At 41.8% G+C, this 21,015-nt stretch overlaps 1 protein-coding gene across 1 annotated transcript in view; it reads left to right on the plus strand.

The window, feature by feature from the left end:
* Positions 1-21,015, plus strand: part of LOC115458679 (myotubularin-related protein 10-like) — a 140,057-nt gene that overhangs the window by 24,409 nt on the left and 94,633 nt on the right. The window contains 1 exon segment of the mRNA XM_030188511.1: positions 16,353-16,489. Coding sequence (XP_030044371.1) covers positions 16,353-16,489 — 137 coding nt within the window.

A 21,015-nucleotide genomic window follows, 5' to 3' on the forward strand; every position in this document is an offset into this window, starting at 1 on the left:
AGGGTTAAGTGACTTGCCAAAGATCACAAGGAGCAGCAGTGGGATTTGAACCGGCCACCTCTGGATTGCAAGACTGGTGCTTTAACCACTAGGCCACTCCTCCACTCCTTTATGCAGCAAGAACAGGATATGTGTATTTAAAATACAGTATTATTTATTAGCATGGTCTTGGATCAAACATGGCTTCCTTCCTTAGCATCCCTCTGGACTGGCCCAGAAAGTGACTGATGGGTTGTGCACACCTTCTAGCAGGTGGCGACTGAGTATTCTGACCCTAGAGACAGCCAGAAAGAGTCCTGGCCAGCTAGAGAAAGATCCAGTATTCTCAGTCTCCAGCTGGTGAAAGGTAAAATTCCTTGACAGAATCAAGGACTGCTTTATGGAGTAGCTGGTACAGGAGCCAACAAGAGGAGGAAGAATTCTAGACCTAGTCCTTAGTGGAGTGCATAATCTGGTGCAGGAGGTAATGTTGCTGGGACTACTTGATATCAAATCTGATCATATTATGATCACTGTTATTTGCTTTGGAGTAAGTACACAAAGGAAATCCAATATCTTAGCATTTAACTTTCAAAAAGGAGATTATGATAAAATGAGGAGAACGATGGAAAAAAAAAGGGAACTGCTTTGAAAGTCATTCCGCGATGGTCCTGAGCAGTGCTTTTTTTGTGTCAGTACAGTGTACCGGCACCTTTTTCTGAGGTCCGGCTCACCCATAGGCGCCGACTCCGGAAATTCGCTCCCTTCCTCCCTCCGAGTTCCAGGGTCGTCCCCCCCCCCCCCCCGCCGAGTTCCAGGGTCGTCGTCCCTCCTTTCCTCCCTCCCTCCCTCCAAATTCCAGGGTCGTTCCCCCCCTCCGAGTTCCAGGGTCGTCGTCCCTCCCTTCCTCCCTCCCTCCCTTCCTTTGAGGTCCAGGCCCCCTCCCTCCGAATTTTAAAAGTCATCATGACTTACCTCGTCGGGGTTACGGCGGCCGGCAGCAGCGGTAAAAAGCATGCAGGCTCGGCGCTTACTTCAGTTTTCCCTTCTCTCTCACCTCTGGTCTCATCCTCATTTCCTATTTCCTGTTTCCGCAAGGGCGGGACCAGAGCAGAGAGAGAAGGGAAAACTGAAGTAAGCGCCGAGCCTGCATGCTTTTTACCGCTGCTGCCGGCCGCTGTAACCCCGACGAGGTAAGTCAATATGACTTTTAAAATTCAGAAGGAGGGGGCCTGGACCTTGAAGGGAGGGACAATGAGCTCGGAAGGAGGATGGGAGGGACGACAACTCTGGAACTCGGAGGGAGGGGAGACCCTGGAACTCGGAGGGAGGGAGGGGAGACCCTGGAACTCGGAGGGAGGGATGACTGACCCTGGAACTCATAGGGAGGGGAGGGGGACCCTGTGGAACAGGGAGGGAGGGGGGATCCTGGAATGCGGAGGGAGAATCGCTGGACATGGATGGGAGAGGAGAGCAGGGAAGAGAGAATTGCTGGACATGGAGGGGAGGGCAGGGGAGCGAGGAGAATCGCTGGACATGGATGGGATGGGAGGGCAGGGAAGAGAAAATTGCTGGACACGGATAAGTGGGGAGGACAGGGGAGAGAGGAGACATGCTGGACATGGAGGGGAGGGCAGGAAAGAGAGAATTGCTGGACATGGATGGGAGGGGAGAGCAGGGAAGAGAGAATTGCTGGACATGGAGGGGAGGGCAGGGGGGAGAGGAGAATCGCTGGACATGGGTGGCAGGGGAGGGCGGGGCAGAGAAGAATCGCTGGACATGGATGGGAGGGGAGGGCAGGGGAGAGAGGAGACATACTGGACATGGATGGGAGGGGAGAGAGGAGATATACTGGACATGGATGGGAGGAGAGGGCTGGGAAGAGATTCGCTGGACATGGATGGAAGGGAAGGGCAGGGGAGAGAGGAGAATTGTTGGACATGGATGAGAGAGGAGAATCGCTGGACATGGATGGCAGGGGAGGACGGGACAGAGGAGTATCACTGGACGTGAGAGGGGAGGGCAGGGGAGAGAGGAGACATGCTGGACATGGATAGAGGGGAGGAAGAGGAAGGAGATGCACATGGATGGGAGGGGAGGGCAGGGAAGAGAGGAGAAATGCTGGAAATGGAAGGAGAGGGGAGCAGGAGATAGAGGAGAATTGCTGGACATGGATGGATGGAGGGGTTGGCAGGGAGAGAGGAGAAATGCTGGACTTGGATGGAGGAGAGGGGAGAGAGAATTATTGCTTTATATGGATACAGGGAAGGGAAGAGAGAGGAGAAATGCTGGACATGGCTGGACATGGATGGAGGAGAGGAGATAGGAGAAGTGCTGGCCATGGATTGAGGGGAGGAAAGAAAAAAGAAGATGCACATGGATGGAGATAAGGGAAGAGAGGAGAAAAACTGCACATAGATGGAGAAAATAGGCAAAAGCTGGATCCACATTATACCTCCTCCAGTCAATTCCACGGTGGAGCCAGCTTTTACTTATGGATGTAGGGCAAGAAATGAAAAAGAAAGGCGGAAAGTAAAGAAATATATGGAAGGAAGCCCTGGAAATGGAGTTCAGAGAACAGATAGAGAGCAGCAAAATCAGAGACTGGGACCAATATGGATAGAAAAAGAGTCACCAGACAACAAAGGTAGAAAAAATCATTTTATTTTAATTTTAGTGTTTGGAATATGAATATGTCCAGTTTGAGAATTTACATCTGCTGTCTTATTTTGCACTGGCTATACTAGAGCTGTAACAGCTTACAGAAATTATTTATAATGAAAAAAATCACGTTATTTTTTTCTCCTATACTAGTATAATATTCTCAATGATGTCTGTTTATATGCGCCATGGCTGGTATAAGGGGTGTGGCTATAATAGGGGTGGAGCCATATGTGGTGACCCCACCCATAATGAGTACCGGCACCTTTTTTTTCTACAAAAAAAGCACTGGTCCTGAGGGACGTTAAGGAAGGAGAAATTAGTTCTTACCTGCTAATTTGCTTTCCTTTGGTCCCTCCAGACTGGCCCAGATCCCTCCCTGGAATTGTTTGTAATTATTTCAAGTTATGCCGTTTGGTTCTTCAATTTTTTGATTGGAACTTCTTTGTGTGTTCGCAGTTTCTTGGTTTAAAAAGAAAAACAGCAAAGTAAACAAATTGTGCAACAAGCACATTACGCAAGAGGCACATACTTGTTCATAGTATTGTGTGTGTGGCTGCTCAAGTTTCCCAGTTGCACAGAATGTTTCTTTCATTTTCTTCTGCTTTATTAAGATAATACTGGATCTTTCTGTAGTTGGCCAGGGCTCTTATTGGCTCTCTCTCTAGAGTCAGAGTTCTCAGTCTCCACCTGCTGGAAAGTACGCACAATGCATCAGTCGCATTCTGGGCCTGTCCGGGGGGGGGGGGGGCTAAAGGAAAACAAATTAGCAGGTAAGAACTAATTTCTCTTTGCATCACATCAAGCTGGCAAACAGGAAGAGAACCTGTGCACTTCTTAACAGCAATGCAGTGATGTCACCGGGGGGTCTGTTGGATATGCCTGACGGTCAGATTAGTGAAGGTCAGATAATCATGAAAGGATGAAGAAGGAGGAACTACTAACTAACTACTAACATTTCTAAAGCGCTACTAGGGTTACGCAGCGCTGTACAATTTAAACATAGAAGGACAGTCCCTGCTCAAAGAGCTTACAATCTAAAAGACAAGAGAACAATCTAAAGACAAGTGTACAATCTAGAGGACAAGTCATCAGTTAATCTAATAGGGTGGATAGATTGGGGCATTCTATATTTCTCAAGCGGTTAGGCGCCGAAGGCAGCATTGAAGAGGTGGTGTGCTCAGAGAGGAAAGGGCGAATTTTGCTGATGTTGAAGAGGAAGAAGCGACAGGTCTTGGCAGTCTGTTGGATATGTGCAGAGAAGGAGAGGGAGGAGTCGAAGATGACTCCGAGGTTGCGGGCAGATGGGACGGGGAGGATGAGGGTGTTATCAACTGAGATACAGAGTGGAGGAAGAGGCGAAGTGGGTTTCGGAGAAAAGACGAGGAGCTCGGTCTTGGACATGTTCAGTTTAAGGTGACGGTTGGACATCCATGCCGCAATGTCGGATAAACAGGCCGATACCTTGGCCTGTGTCTCTGCGGTGATGTCAGGTGTGGAGAGGTATAGCTGGGTGTCATCAGCATAAAGATGATACTGAAAACCATGAGACGAGATCAGCGAGCCCAGGGAGGAGGTGTAGATTGAGAAAAGAAGGGGTCCAAGGACAGATCCCTGGGGAACTCCAACAGATAGTGGGGATGGGAGTGGAGGAAGATCCATGGGAGTGTACCCTGAAGGTGCGGTGGGAGAGATAAGAGAAGAACCAGGAGAGGACAGAGCCTTGGAACCCAAAAGAGGACAGCGTGGCAAGAAGTAAATCATGATTGACAGTGTCAAACGCGGCGGAAAGATCGAGGAGGATGAGGATGGAGTAGTGACCTCTGGATTTGGCCAGGAGCAGATGAAAGGCTCTGATAAAAACCCAAAAATAAATATAAATAAAAGAAGAGCCCAAAATACTGTTTACTCCTAGATGCTCACAGTCTCATTTCAGTGACATGTAGAAGCCAACCACAGAGTTGGCACAAGTTCACTTTAGGCTATTTCATTTCTGGTATTGTGCAGTGAGGGCATATTAATGTTTTCATCTGCAATTTCAAATCAAAAATGATTTCATGGATAATAAGCTTTAGAAAGCTCTTGGTTAATGTGGATCATATTGGCAGCTCTATGTTTATCCCAAATATGGAGTGTTGACGCATGGTATACTGCTCATGATTACAACCTCATGAATGTTGGAGTAACTGTCAATCTCAGAGATTTTGTTGGAATCTAGCTTACTTTGATAGAATCACACATCTTTTACAGTATAACAGCCACATTTCAAATCCTAATGTCAGTTTCTACAACACCTATATATCCAAATTCTGCATGCTTGCAAAAAGAAATGCTTCTTGTAACAGGGAAGATAGTTATTAAAAAATATGTTTCAAACTGATTATGCATATGGAACAGTGGTTTATGCTTGGAAATGGCTCGTTATAAAATTCCGTGAGGTTTATACATGTAAAAGTGTGCTTGTAAATTTTCAAGAAAAATATATGCATACTAAATGTCAGGTATAACTGCAGGTATTTTGGTGGGGTATTTTACAAAGGGAAAATATGTGCGTGCTTGCTTGCTTTTTGAAAATCTGTGTAACTTAACATGTTTATTTACACAAGTTAAAACAAAAAAACAGCACCACGGGCCTTTAAAAATGGAACACAGTTCTTTAATGAATGAGCCTTGACAAAAAGACCCGACACGGGCCGTGTTTCGGTGACTAGCACCTGCGTCAGGGGTCACAGTGATGACGTGGAAAACTTGGGGAATAACTCGAATATATTCCTCTACAATATATTATTCCTTACCCCACGTCTCATGTAGTAAAAGCTACAAAGCACCAAGGCACTTTCACTTTCTGTATCAGGAATAATATATTGTAGAGGAATATATTCGAGTTATTCCCCAAGTTTTCCACGTCATCACTGTGACCCCTGACGCAGGTGCTAGTCACCGAAACACGGCCCGTGTCGGGTCTTTTTGTCAAGGCTCATTCATTAAAGAACTGTGTTCCATTTTTAAAGGCCCGTGGTGCTGTTTTTTTGTTTGGACTTTAGTTTGTACTTTGTTCCCTCTCTTTTGTTACATCCTATTTACACAAGTTAGGCAGACAGTTATAGATGTAGCTTCTTAAGAGAGTAGTTTAATAACAGAGTGCCTATAGCAAAATATTAACATCTCTTTTATACAGTAGGATCCTAGAACAATTTCCTGTAGTGGAGGATGCTTTCCCACAAAGGTATACATGTTCCAAGCAGGTGAAACTATGTACCTGTACTCTGTGCAGGTACACACACTTCTAAAATGTGTATATTACATTTGTACCCCGCGCTTTCCCACACATGGCAGGCTCAATGAGGCTTACATAGTAACAATATAAATAATTACAAAGTCGTAGGAAGAATATACAATTTGTGGTAAACGCAAAACTAATGGTGTTAACGGAAAGTAAGTTAAACATAGGAGGAATTGGGTTCAAAAGGAAAAGAGCGTTGGGAGGAAGGCGTAGAAAGATGGAATGGATATGGGGTAACAAAGGATAATGGGGAACATGGTCAGAATATAACTATTGTCAATAAGAATCGTATGGGTAAGTTTTGGTTAGGTTGAATCGTTAGGGTAGGCTATCTTGAAGAGTTTGGTCTTCGGTGCTTTTCTGAATGCCAGAAGGCCGTTAATGGTACGGATAGATCTTGGTAGAGCATTCCAAAGCTGACTACCTAAAAAGGAAAAATTGGATGCGTGGCAGGATTTGTACTTAATACCTTTGCAGTTGGGGAGGTGTAGATTGAGATAAGTACGGGAAGACTTCAAACTGTTCCTGGTTGGGAGGTCAATAAGGTGATTCATGTAGGTGGGGGCTTCTCTGTGTAATATCCTGTAAATCATTGTGTGGACTTTAAAGTTAATTCTTTCTCTGATGGGGAGCCAGTGAAGTTTCTCTCGAAGAGGTGTTGCGCTGTCGAATCTTGACTTACCAAAAATAAGTCTGGCTGCCATGTTTTGGGAAGTCTGGAGCTTTTTCAATATTAGGGACTTACAACCTAGAAAAACACTATTGCAGTAATCTACGTGTGTAACAACCGTGGATTGTACTAGGTTTCAGAAGGTGTCAAAATCCACATTATATTAAACATCCTCTTGTTAATGACTTTAGCATGGTTTTCAAAAGATAAATGACTATCAATCGTGACTCCAAGGATTTTCAAGTTGTCTGATATGGGGAGTTTAACCTCTGGGGTGCTAAGAGTAGTTGGGATGAATGGGGAATGTTGAGAAGATATAACTAAACATTGTGTTTTCTCTTTATTTAATTTCATCCTGAAAGCATCAGCCCAGGAGGTTAAAGTGGTCATGCCTGTGTTAATTTTATCGGAGATTTCAGATAGTTCAGTTTTAAAAGGGATGAATATGGTGACATTGTCAGCATAGATGAAGGGATTGATGTCATATTTGGCTAGTGCTCTGGCCAGAGGAATCATCATTAGGTTAAAAAGAATTGGAGAAAGCGGAGATCCCTGTGGCACTCCACATTCCGATAGCCATGGAGATGACATGTTTGTTGGTCCTTTGATTTGATAGGATCTTGTAGTAATGGAGCTTTTTATCCATTTGATAATGTTGCCACCTATCCCGAGTTTGTCCAGAAGTTTGTTTAGGACGTTATGATCAACCATGTCGAAGGCACTAGATAGGTCGAATTGCAGAAGAAGGATATGATTCCCAATTGCTATTTCTTGTTTAAATTTGGATATTAAGGTAATGAGGACCGTTTCTGTGCTGTGGGCTGAACGGAAGCCTGATTGTGATTCATGCAGTATGGAGAAGTTTTCAATATAATCATTGGGCTGCGAAGTCACTCTGTTTTCCATCAATTTTGTAATTAGGGGAATGGAGGTTGGCCTGTAGTTGGTAATGTCATTTGCAGGTTTCTTGGAATTCTTAGGTATTGGTGTTAGTAATATGTTACCATGACTGGTAGGGAAGGAGCCTTGTTGGAATAGGAAATTTTAAGTGAGTGGTGAGGTCAGCGATGAAGCATATTGGAGCGTTTTTCAGAAGGTAATTGGGACAAGGGTCCAATTGGCAGTAAGACCTAGAGAGTGTGGAGATGGTCTTGGAGACTTCTTCAATAGTAAGAGGGTGAAAGTGGTCCAGTAACTGTCTGCTGGAACTTCAGTTGGGTTAGGGTCCAGTTCATCAAGGAAGTTGTCTACAGTGGAAGTGACTTGGGAGATCGATTTGCGAAGATTAAAAATTTTGTCGTTGAAATACTTGGCTAATTGGTCAGCACAAGGACGGTTTGAAGGTGAAGAAGTTACTGGATCAGTATTTAGGAGGGTTTTTATAATTTGAAATTGTTTTTTTGTATCTGCACCAGACACTGTAATTTTGTTTGTGTAGTAGTCTCTTTTAGCTCGCTTGATGGCATATTTGTAGCTTCTTTGAGATTGCTTCCAAGCATTGAAGCTACTATGATCTTTCGATTTACTCCATGCCTTTTCAAGTTTTATGGCTTGTGACTTCAAATTTTTCAATAAATTATTGAACCACGGTGAAGGTTTGCGAATATGTAATTTTTTGGGGCGTAGTGGTGCAATTTCATCTAGGATTGTCCCAGAGTGGGAGGAAGAAGTCAGAATTGGGTTGTGTTGACCAATTATTGGCATAGATAAGTTTCCAAAAAGTATCATTGTCAGTCCTTCCTCTTGTAAGAATCGTTTTGAGGTCTTGTAATTTAGGTTGGTCCCTTTTTCACCATTGTAAGATTGAGTGCTTTGTAATGGTTGGACCATGGTGTAGGAGACCAGACAATATCAGACATAATTAAATTTTGATCATCAGAAATTTAAAACGAAATAACATCAAGCGAGTGACCCTTTATGTGGGTGGGTTGTGAAGGAGGTAGAATAAGGTCACACATGTAAAGGAGGTCTAAACAATCTTGGGTATGTACTGATTTTAGAGTCCTCCAAATGTAAATTTGTCACTTAATAAAATAACATTAGGGTTATTAATGCACGAGTTGGATATGAAGTCCATGAAGGTGGTGTGGCTATGGGTCCAATAACAGGGGGGTCTGGAGAATAAAATACAGGTTATATAATCACAGTGATGGGTTGTGAAGTTTTATAGTGGCAATTTCAAGTTGTGAAGTGAGGCTTTCTGAGATGAGTTCAAGAGTGAAATTAGATCTGAAGATAGCTGCTATTCCTCCTCCAGTTTTCTCCTTTCTAGGCCAATGTGATATCTTGTAATCAGGAGGGCAAAGATCAAGTATAATGGGATCTTTTGAATCACGGATCCAAGTTTCTGTGATGATGAGTAGGTCTAAATTGGCAGACTTAATCCAGTCAATGATAATTTCAGCTTTATTTACTTCTGATCTGGCATTTATATATCCTAATCGAATCGGTAAGTAGGAGTTATTTGAGTAGGATCATGGTTGAATATTTATGATTTGTCTAATATTTTGTGCTTTAATTTTGGCTATATTATGCATTTTTGATGCTGTGATGTTTGTGAGGTTGACTTCTGATTCAGATGAGATTGCAGTTGTTTTTTGTGATGGTTGGTAGGAATTTGAAGGATTTTTCTGATTGTGGGCAGTTCTTGAGGAATTAATAGGCTTGTTAGGTCTTCTATGATAATGAAGAACTGGTATGATAATGTCCGATGGTAAGGCTTTAGAGGTTGCATTAATAAGAATTAGAGAGTGAATGACTATGATCAATTTTAGGAAAATCTTTTTTTGTTGTTGATTGGTTAGTGAGGGTAGGATTTTGTGGTTAACTGTAAAAGGGCAACTGAAGAAAAGTAATTCAGTTAACAGCAGTTCAGACTAAGTAGTTAATCAACAATACAGGTCAGAAACAGTTGCCAGCAATGCAAGTAAATTAGTTGTTAATAGTATAGGCAAAAACAGTTATCAGCAGTGCAGGGTTAAATAAGTAAAGCAATGCAGGGCAGTTCAGTTCAGTTATCAATACTGCAGGCAAAACAGTGTCAACAGTGTAGGGCAAAACAATTATCAGCAATACTGGGTAGAGTAGTTAAAGCAATGAAGGGCAATTCAGTTATCAACAGTGCAGGCAAAACCGATATCGATAGTGTAAGGCAACCAGATGACAGTAGTAAATATATAACAGTTAAAGTAATGCAGGGTATTTCAGATATCAGTAGTACAGGGCAATTCTATTGTCAGCAGTAAAGGACAAAGTGCAGGATAAATTAGTTGTCGTCAATGCAGGGTAAATTTCAGTTGTCAGCAGTGCAAAACAAAGATCAAGATAAATTAGTTGTCATCAGTGCAAGGTGATTCAGTAGTTAGCAGGGCATCCAGACTGGAGATTTCAAGTGTCAGCAGTGTAGGAGAAAGTGTAGGATAAATTAATTGTTATCAATGCAGGGTAGATCAATTGTCAGCAGTGCAGGACACAGAGCAGGATAAATTAGTTGTCATCAATGTAGGGTAATTCAAATTGTCAGCAATAATGGACAAATCAGTTATCAGTGGTGTAGGGCAAGATGATGGTCAGTAGTGTAGGTAGATCAGTAGCCAGCAGTGTAGGGCCAGTAGAGTCTTATTATCTTGCCACCTAAGCAGTGAGTAGCTCACAGCTCCTCCCCAGCTCTGCCAAAATGCCATTCCCTGGAACAGCTGCATATAAATTATGTAAAGGCTCTTGTGAACATGTGTTTTATTCTCAAATATACACCTATAAAATTTTATAGTGGCCTTTTTCTGTGTGTTAAACATGTTTACCAAGCCAAAATTGCTTTTAAAGTTACCCCCCCCCCCCCCCCCCCAAATGAATAAGGAATGTTGGAAAGTAAAGAGCAGTTCTAAGTCAGAGTGACAGATTAGATGCAAGGTATCCTCCTTGTGGAATTCTGTGCAGCTGCACAATGCAGATGTGTAGAATTCTGCAAAGCTGCTGGCATCGGGGCTTCTCCTTAGTTTTTGTCCCCCTCCCCCACAGAGATCATGCAGCAGCAGGAGGAGGAGGAAGTGAGCCGCTGCACATTGTGTCACTTCCTCCTCCTACTGCCACATGATTTTTGCTGGGGGAGGGAGAGACAGCTGCTGATCCCAGTCCCACAGGAAAGATGGACGGCTGCCTGGGATGTTAGACAAGGAGTTATTTCCTCAGGTGTCAATTTTGTGCTCTGTTTGCCATGCTCTCCATGGTTCAGAAGATCTGGTAGCCACATAGTTGAAGTGACCGACCCAGACATTTTGCAAGCTAATAAAATGTTTAAAATATCTACAACTCATATCCCTTCTTTCCCGCTCACTGTATACCAATATAATGTTTGTAACCCCGCCCCCCTGCCAGTTTATTTTTGTCCGTGGTTGCGGAATAACCCGGCTCGACATTTGTCCCTTTGTAATTAATTTAATTTTTATTTTCAAATACAGAGTTCGATTTTGCATTTATTCTATTTAATATGCCACTTAAACCTGGTTTTAAGCGTTGTTCTAAATGTAATCGGAAATTATCTGTCACTGATCTGCATCAACTATGCTTGCAGTGTCGGGCGTTCAACGTGTCATTACTACTTGTAGTAATTGTCGAAGTATGTCTCAGAAAACATTGGAGATCAGAGCTTTGAAAATTAAGGAATATGCTCGTTCATCTTTATAGGGTACTTCGTCAAGTGGCTCACTTAAGCATAATCCATCTTCAGAGAAAGAGTCTTTAAAATCATCGACCGTTCCATTGAAAATTACTGAGGAATTACCTGCTCTCCCCCTTGTTTATCAGCCTGGGGATCAGGTCACACCGCTGCCTGCTCTCCCCATTGCTGTTCAGCCTGGGGATCAGGACTCCGCATTCTCAGCAGCTCAGGATTTGATGAATGCCGTCACCACGCATGATATCATGACTCACGATGCCAAGTTCGGTGTTGAACAGGTATCAGATTACCCAACGGTGTTTTCTGAGAATAACAATAAGCAAATTGCTTTGCTGTCGGTGCCGAGTTCACAGAGTCTGCACCATTCACCTACATCTCTTCATGCAGAGAATCAGCAAGCTGATTGGGAATTGACATCAGTTGAGTTCGGCATCATCTTCTTCATTTTCACCATCAAGGAAACAATGTCGTCATGTTTCCAGACATCAAGTGAGAGAGCGTTCTGATATAAGCAATCTCATCGGCACTGACATTTATCCACTATGCATTTGGAGTCAACATTTTCTTCTAGATCTTGTTCAACGTGTTCTTCTCAGTCTTATACTAAAGAATCGGCATCGACTCAGCACTATTCTCAGGTACCACCTAATTTGTTGCATTTGTTAGCACATTTTTTACAGAACCAGGAAGTCAATACTAACGTACCACCATCACTTTCATTAGAATAGCAATCAGCCACTCAGGTGGCTACACCTTACGGAGTCAGCAAATCCCACCAAAGCAACGCACTTGGTCAGTGTCATCTTCTTCACCTCACGAGGAAGCATTACTTTCACAAGCAGTATATTCATCTTTGGATTTGCAAGCAATATCCTGCCCTCAATCTCCTACTCGGCATATATAAGACTCTAAATTAAACTCTAGTCACCAGCCTTCTGACAAGGAAGTACAGCCTACACTAGAGGAATTTGCATACTCAAAGTTCCTTTACTGGTGGAACTTGTAATTGAAGAATTATTCAATAACTAGTAAAAAAAAAGCCCCGTTTCTGATGCAAATGAAACGGGAGCTAGCAAGGTTTTCTTCTGTGTGCATGTGGGAGTGTGTGTGTCCCTGCCCTCTGCCCTCTCTCCCTTCCCCTGTGCTGTCTGTCCCCTCTGCAAGTTTCCTGCTGTGTTTGTGTTACAGAGATAGTGAGGGATTCTGCCCTCTCTCCCCTCCCCCCTCTGAGTCCTTCACTGTTACAGAGAGAACGATTTGATTTCGTGCTTTGCTGTGTTTTCCTTCACTGTTTGTGTTACAGAGAGAGCGAGGGCGGGGCAGACACTCATGGGGAAACTGGATATCTCTCCCCCCTTCACACTTCCGGCTGGAGGCTTCATTTAGAACGTTGGTGGTGCCTTTTATATATAGAGATTTCTGGTTACAAGTAATTCTCTGTGTATTATTTTTCTCTATGTACCATTAAAGTATTTATAAATTTTAATTTCAGATGAAAAAGACTTCAGATGTTCTGCCTTTCAGTGTTCTCATGTGTTTTCAGAACTGGCAGATTGCCTCATATCTAAGATAAACCATTTATTTGTTACTAATAGATATGGGGCGAGCTCCTCATTAGGCAAAAAAACCTCTGGTGTAACATCAAAGGCTATCCTATTTTATTTTATTGAATAGAAGAGCCACTTTTCTTAATTAGAGCTGTAGCTGAATTAGAAGGGAACTCTCAACAGAGAGCCACTGTTTCGTCTCTTCTTCTAAAGGAGCTGGACCCTCGGCTACTGCTGATGTCCTAAAAAAAGAATAATGCTATGAGAGGGGGCTATGTTAAACGTTAACGGGTATCCCACGCAGAGGTAATAGTTAAATAAGCCTACCTTTCTGGAGTCCGACTATTTTTCCTGTGGGACTCTAGAGAGAATCAATTAAAATGGCGCCGATATTTAAACCGACGCTGTCTACATTGACCAATCATATGACCCTCACCTGCTTGTGTAAGCTCTAAAGATTTTTTAAAGGTCTCGCTTGACCCTAAGGGCGATCATCAAGCCTATTACAAAAAAGATTTCCATTCAATTCGGTTATTAAGTCCAGTAGGTGTTAAGGTGTTCAATTTAAAAATCCAGCGTTGTTCTGTTTGGATCAAAATATGATCTCTGTCTCCCCCTCTTATGGATTTAACGACCTGATCTATAATTAAACACTTGAAATCCATAAAAGTATGGGGTATTTCCAAACAATGAGCAACCACTGGAGCTTCCTTTCTTTGGTGGATGATGTTGAATTTATGGTCACTAAGAAGTTGCTTAAGGGTACGTGTGGTCTTGCCTACGTATAGCTTATTTCATGGGCCCAATTTTTGACACTCGGCACACCCAGAACACTTCAATAGGAGGCAGACTGCAGAGATTTCATGCTGCTTGGTCAAAAGTAACCACAGACAGATGGATTCTACAGATAATCTGCAGGGGCAATCAACTGAATTTCCATCGAGATCCACCTATACATCCGCCACGATTGCACAGAATTCCAACTGTACACAATTTCTTGTTACAAAGGGAAGTACACAGACTCCTTGAGATTCATGCCATCGCATCAGAAAGAAACAGTGTTTTATCCTCCTCATCAATCTGATGAGCAGCGGATGTTACATAGACTTGTTTGTGTCAGAGCACTCACAATTTATATTCACCAAACTCAATCTCCACAAAGACCATCTCAACTATTTTTATCATTAAGTCGATCAAATCCTTCTCCAGTTACCAAACGAAATTTGTTACAGTGGATTGCTAAATGCATTCGATTTTGTTATTTGAACCACACTTCATTACATCCACAATCTCCTCCACATGTGATGGTGCACAAACTGAGAGCGATGGCTGCTACAGCAGCCCATCTGCATACTGCATCCTTTGTAGACATTTGCAGCGCAGCAGCCTGGAAGTCTACATACTTTTGTGAAGCATTATTGCTTGGACGCTGCTTCACATGCTGACTCTACGTTTGGGTGTACAATACTGGCTTCTATGGGAAACGACAACTGATTGCCTCTACCTCCAGACACAGGTACACAGTTTTGTTACATTTCTATCTAAATGTATATTACTTATAATGATTTGTAGCCTGTGTTGTTCAGGTTGTCAGACTTCAACTGTGTGGCTACCAGATCTTCTGATCTGTGGAGAAATGAAGTTGCTTACCTGTAATGATAGTTCTCCGTGGATAGAAGATCTGCTAGCCACACAGACCCTCCCTCCTTACCCTCAGTTGTCATTTTTGCTTTTTCTATCAAACCATTACATGCGTTATATTGGTGTACAGCGAGCGGGAAAGAAGGGACATGGGTAGTAGATATTTTAAACATTTTATTAGCTTGCAGAATGACCGGGTCAGTTGCGTCGCCGTGACATCACTTCTACTGTGTGGGTAGCAGATCTTCTATCCATGGAGAACAATTGAAAAATGTTCTTACAATTTTCCTTTCTTTTCTTTACCCAGACAGCTGAGTTCGAATGCTGGAGGTTTTAGCTCACATTTTATAATACCTCCTTTGCTTCTCTGTTTCCTTTTTTCCCTTGTTGTTGTTTACCGTCTGCCCTTTTTATGTCGTTCTTGTGATTTCTTATCAAGATTGCTCTTTGTATTCATCATCCTGCAGATTGTGATTTCCTTTTTATGAGTTATTTGTTGATTTGTAATTTCAGAAGTAAAAAAAATTTTTTAATAAGTTTCTGCTCAGTTTTATATTGCTGCTGGGTCAAAGGTACTTGGTATATCAAAACTTACTTATTTAGGGGCACTTTCACTAAGCCGTTAGTATGTGCTTAACCTGCACCAAAATGCACTCTCACGGGTCGTGCTGAGGCATCCTGCAGTAGCATGCCGATCAGCACTCGCTAATCCCGTGCTAAAAATAGTTTCTATTTTTTGACACAGGAGGTGTGTTTATGGGCAGAGAGTAGGTGTTCCCTGCACTAATCGGGTAGCACAGGTGCATTGCCACCCATTGCCTGATTATCGCGGGGGAGTCCTTACAGCCTAGTAAATAGGTGGTGTCAAGAGCTCCCATGGTAATGGTCACACGCTAATTGGGAAATTAGTGTGTGGCCATTTTACCACTGGGCTAAGTGATCGCAGCGTGCGGTAAACCCACGTGCTACAAACAGCGCCGGCCTCTCTTGAGCGTGGCTTAGTAAAAGGGCCTCATAGTGTGTGCTTGGAAAGATTTTCATGCTTCATTTATTTTATTTTTATTTACGTTTAAACAATTTAACAGGCATTTCAGTTGAGAAAGAAGAGCACATTTTTGAAATAGTAAACATAACAAGAAACTCATCAGTCTTCAAGAAAATAAATAATGCTTATCAGTCCACAAATGAGAGGACAAATCCGAGAAAAGAAAATAACTCCTGAAGCTAGAGAATAAAAAGGTAAAAAGAAATCATCGGCTACCAAACTGAGAAAAACCAAAAAAACCAATACAGTAGAAGCTACTGAGCTTCTACATTCAAGACTACCGGTGATTCCAATCTTCTTACATCAATAAACATTTTCAGCTGTTCAGGGTCAAAGAAAATATTTCTTTGCTGAATAGGTTAAACAACATTTACAAGGATAATGTAGTAAAAATTTGGCACCAAGTGAAAGAACTTGTTGCCTCATTTGTTGAAATTTCTTTCTGTGCTCCTGTGTAACCTTTGTCAAATCAGGAGAAGTCCAAATATTCTGGCCCAGAAAAAGCTTCTTTCTGTGGCAAAAATAAAGTTTCATTATATGATCTCTATCTTGTGGAAAAATAAAGGTTACAAGGAGAGTCGCCTAGGTCTCAGTCTCCGAATCAGATTTTTCCAAAAATGTTGTTGACTGGCCTGAGATATATCTTCTACTTCTAGAACCTGTGCAGCTCCATGATCAACATTTCAAGTCCTGAGATTTTAACCTTAGATAAACAATAATAGAGTTTTTTTAGTAGGAAGTATAGCTTGTTTTGGCATCAACAACACCTCAAAATAATTCTTCAAAAGCTGACTAGGAGTAAATATATTCATGCTTCATTTAAACAAAAATATAACTTCTTCTTTCTATAGGAGAAATCGTGGTAAATGAAGTAAACTTTGTGAGAAAATGCATCGCAACAGACACAAGTCAATATGATCTTTGGGGAAAGCTGGTGTGTACAAATTTCAAGATTTCCTTCATTACAGATGACCCCATGCCACTTCAGGTTTGTGTCTGTAGTAATTGCATTAGACTTTAATGAATACGCTTTTTGTAATGATGAGTAATAATTGCAGAGAAATGATCAAGTTTTCAGCAGCTTTTCCTGAAAACGATTGTCATAAAATAGTTATAAGTTGCTTTCCATGTTATATTTCACCACTTAACAGAATTACTGCAGTGTTGTGTGGGGTGTGAAGAGAGAATGGTGGAGGAGATGTGGGAAAACTAGTGCTCTGTTGCACATTTGATAACGTTGACCTGAAATAGACAGACATTGGAAAGCAATTTAGAGAGAGAGACAAATATCAGGAAAAACGCTATCGTGGAATCTTAAAACTATTTGCTCTGGGAATAACCAATGGAAGAACATTATGACAAAATGTTGGCCTAGCTATATAGTACCTGCTGGCCACATGCTGTGAAATTGCAGCTGTTTGGAAAAAGTACTGCCTCTAGTCTATAGGCATAGAGTAAGAATATGAAGTGTGTAATTTCTCAGTTAACTACATTAAAAAAAAATAGGCATATATTATCCTGAATCTGAAAACATTTTATAGACTTTATGGGAATTGAAGACAAAAGGGGAGGTAAAAAATCCTCACGAAACCGCGAAGATGACACAAAAAAGTGAGGAGAATGGATGAGGATACCAACTGTTTTATATTTATTCACTTAAAAAATTATGTGTACACATAATTTTTTAAGTGAATAAATATAAAACAGTTGGTATCCTCATCCATTCTCCTCACTTTTTTGTGTCATCATAGACTTTATGGGACCATAGACTGGAAAACAATACAGGAAGACAAATGATGGGAAAGGTATGCCTTCCCATGTTCCCAACGTATAAATATATAGACCTCTGAGTAAGAGGTAGGAAAATAAAGGCCGTTTACTTTTTGAGAATTAAGTCCATATTTGCTATATGTATTGTGTGCTTAAAGTGCTTAGGACAGTGTACTTATCCATTTCTTCAATAAAACCAATAAATTGATCATTCCATTATGTAGCTTCCCACTATTCCAGAACCTGTAGGATAGTTGTGTCCATCAACCTGCAGGTGGAGATAGAGAACTGAAAAATGATCCGAGACATATCTCTCTTGGCATCCAGTCCAACTCCTCAATATTTTCTATCTCTTGCAGTTGGATGGAGACACTTTTCAGCCACTGGCTGTGAATGATTTGCACCTGGTCTAGTTGATTAACTGGTTCCCAGTTGAGCTTTTTGGGTGGCTTAAGTCTGCAGAGTCATATCTGGAGGTCTTCAGATCCCAGTCTCTGGTACCCCATGAATTTTCTCCCATGTTTCCTGTGTAGTTCTGCTTTCCAGCACAACAAACTTAAAACAAAAAAAGAGAGAGAGAGAGAAGGAAAGAGTTTTACGGGAGAGCGCATGGGACAGAGTATCAGTCCTGATTCTGTCTCACCTGGGGTGACTTTGAGCTTGGGGGAGCAGCCAGCAGTGGTAAGCCAACTAAAGTTTGACTCAGAACCACTTGGAGGGCTGCATGTTCTACTTTGTGCAGGAGAGGAATCCTGACTCGCTGCTTGGGACCGCGTTGTGTAGTGCTTGAGACAGTTGGGATGAATGGCAACTCCTACAGAGGCAGTTAAGTAGTGTTCCTACTGTGGGACCTGCTGGTCAGTGTTGGGGCATTGCACTGCGTGCAAGCCGGGAATCCTGCAGTATGCGGAGTAAATGGTTGTTAGCAGCGACTCTTTGGATTTGGGGTAGAATTCGAATAGACCAGGGACTTTGGGAGCTCCAGCAGGGCCAGTTTGCAGTTTGATGCAGGAGAGCATGGGAACGAGCACCATTTTGTTGGGGCCAGCTAGCAGTGAGGAACAACCTCTGATCACGTGTGGAGAACAGCCAGTATTTTTCAGCATCAGAGCCTGACAGAACATTCGGCTGCATCGGGATCTTTGCCTTCTCTGGAGTTAATATTGCTCTTAAACCAGGCCTATTGAATGAAGCAGGGATAGTCAGAGTTGCTGCAGGGTGCTTCAGTTTCTCATCCCACAGCCCTCTGGCTCCTAAGAGATCTCGTTGAGACCTCCAGGAGTGGGCAGATAAAGCTCTCTGCTTCTCCCTTCTTATTTGATGTGGTTTCAGTCTATTCAAAGGAGCCATCATTGAAGGAGCCACTAGAGGAGGGAGAGATCCCTCCTGAGGAGCAGGGTGACCCGAAAGTACTGAGATTGTTTCTTTGTTTCATAAAGAGGAGCTCAGTACTCCTATTTCAGAGGAACTGGCGGTGCTTTCCATTGAGGAGCCTTCTGCTTGGGGGCTTAGTGGTCCTTCTGAGGCTTAGAGGTCCTTCAGGACCTGATTACAGCAGAATGGATCTCACTGAAATGCTACTCTGGAGGATCTGAATTTCAGCTTTCTACTTAAGAGCCTAAATTTCACTTCCAGAACCTTCCTCCCAAATTTTCCTATGTCATTGGTACCCACCTTTACTAAGACAGCTGACTCCTCCTCAGCACTATCTAAATCCTATCTAGGTGACTTGTGAGGTCTGCCACCTTCGCACCAGGGTAGCAGTTCAGCCCTAAGGGCAGTGGCGACAGGATCCCACTCATTCTAGGGATTGCTTTTATACATCCACAGGTTCTGGAATAATGTGAAGCTACGTAGTGGAAGGAGAAATTAGGTCTTACCTGATAATCTTCTTTTCATTAGTCCTTCCCTCTATTTCTTTTTTTTTTTTTTTTTTTTTCAAATATAACTTCAAAGCGAACTTTGAAAAGAAACATGCAGATCATCAAGAAAATAAAACATTACATGGGTAAACCCCCTATACAGATTACTTATGCAATAGTCCACAAAAAAGTAAGGCTGGGGGGACTAATAAACATTCCTTAGCAGAGGATAAGGATATATCAAAAATAGAGTAATAGGATGACTTCGAACAAAATTACACTTTAATAGTCCTAATAACTCAAACCAGAAAAATTCCCTATGGTTAGTTCGGGGTCTTTCCATTCAAAAAAGAACGAAGTTGTATAGGATCAAAAAAAAATGGTAAGTCTGATTTTCAAAATAGATCATGCATTTACAAGGAAATCTTAGCTGGAACCTGGCTCCAAGATTCAGTCCTTCCCTCTATTTCTGAGGCGTGCCCAAGCTTGGTGCGAAGTAATGGGCCAAATAAAGACTTGTCACCTTACATGGTGCTTCCGGCATAAATCTTGTTCTCTACAAATTGTCCAGCGATGAGAGAGGTCCACACATATTTGCTTCACGTGTTAGGTTAGCGAGTTTTTCAAGGTTGTTATGTTTATTGTGAGTTTCTCCTTAACTGCTTGTCCACATAAATACTGAGGAGCTGGACTGGATGCCAAGAGAGAGTGATATGTCTTAGCTCAGTTTTCAGTTCTCTATCTCCACCTGCGGGTTGATGGGAATAATTATCCCACAGGTTCTGGAATAGTAGAAGAACTAATGGAAAGAAAATGATCTTAAGACCTAAGTTCTCCTTTGTTTTGCCCAGTGATTCATGTTTGTTTATTTACTTTCCCAAAAATATGTAAAGTTGTATATATAGCACTATAAAAACATTTAAAATATAACTCCCACCTCCCTCCATTAACTACTGAAGAAAAAAACCCCAGTATAATCCAGACTCTGCTTTCTGTTCTCATTAAGAAATGCTGAACTGTTCATTTACTAGGGTGGGAATTGGTATCATGCATTCTACAAGTGTTCCTGAATTCTTTGGAATCCGGAGCGTTGCACTATGGTAGAAAATGATTTTATTCTATTCCAGTCCTAGAGTGCACATAGTACGATAAATTCTGCAGGAATTGTGGATGGCATAAGGCATTCTGCTTTTATCTAGTGTCTCCAGACTTATTTATGTGTGCTGTAAACATGTTACTGAATGCCCTTTAAACAAGCAATTTGTTTTCTTTCCATAATAGGTGCTCTGGTTCCTTTATATTTCATAAAATGATGTAACAGAAAATGTGTGTGTTCATGCATATAAATCTGTAATGATGTATAATTTTAGATGACTACCATATTAAATTGGAATGCATTTATTAATTTTATTTACTGCTTTGTACAGTGTATTCAGTTTTAGTTTATATTTTCTTGTATTGATCTCTGCTGAGCCACAGTGGCTGGAAACCAGCAAATCTGAATTTTAATCTCAAATTTCACTCGTGATCTGACTATCTATGGTATATTCATGATAATTTCTATCAAAGTTCTGTTTAAAAAGAAATTGGGGGGGGGGGGGGGGGGACGACAAGAAAATGCATGTTTAAAATTTCGATTGTAGGATGGTCTTTGTCCTAGACCAAAAACAAATTTTAATATTCCTCTTTCCCTTTCCCATTTAATTAAACCAAAAGGTGATTCCCACCCTTCACACCTTCTGCAGCAATAAGATTGTGAATGCTGCTTTATTACAGACTTTGTTGATTTGCAGACATTATGTCTTATTAAAATGCGTTATCCTGACGCTACTACCATTTAGGAGATGTGTTCGATTCCTGGACCAGGATGGATTCCAGGGTT

This window comes from Microcaecilia unicolor, chromosome 1 (assembly GCF_901765095.1).
Source record: "Microcaecilia unicolor chromosome 1, aMicUni1.1, whole genome shotgun sequence".
NCBI lineage: Eukaryota > Metazoa > Chordata > Amphibia > Gymnophiona > Siphonopidae > Microcaecilia > Microcaecilia unicolor.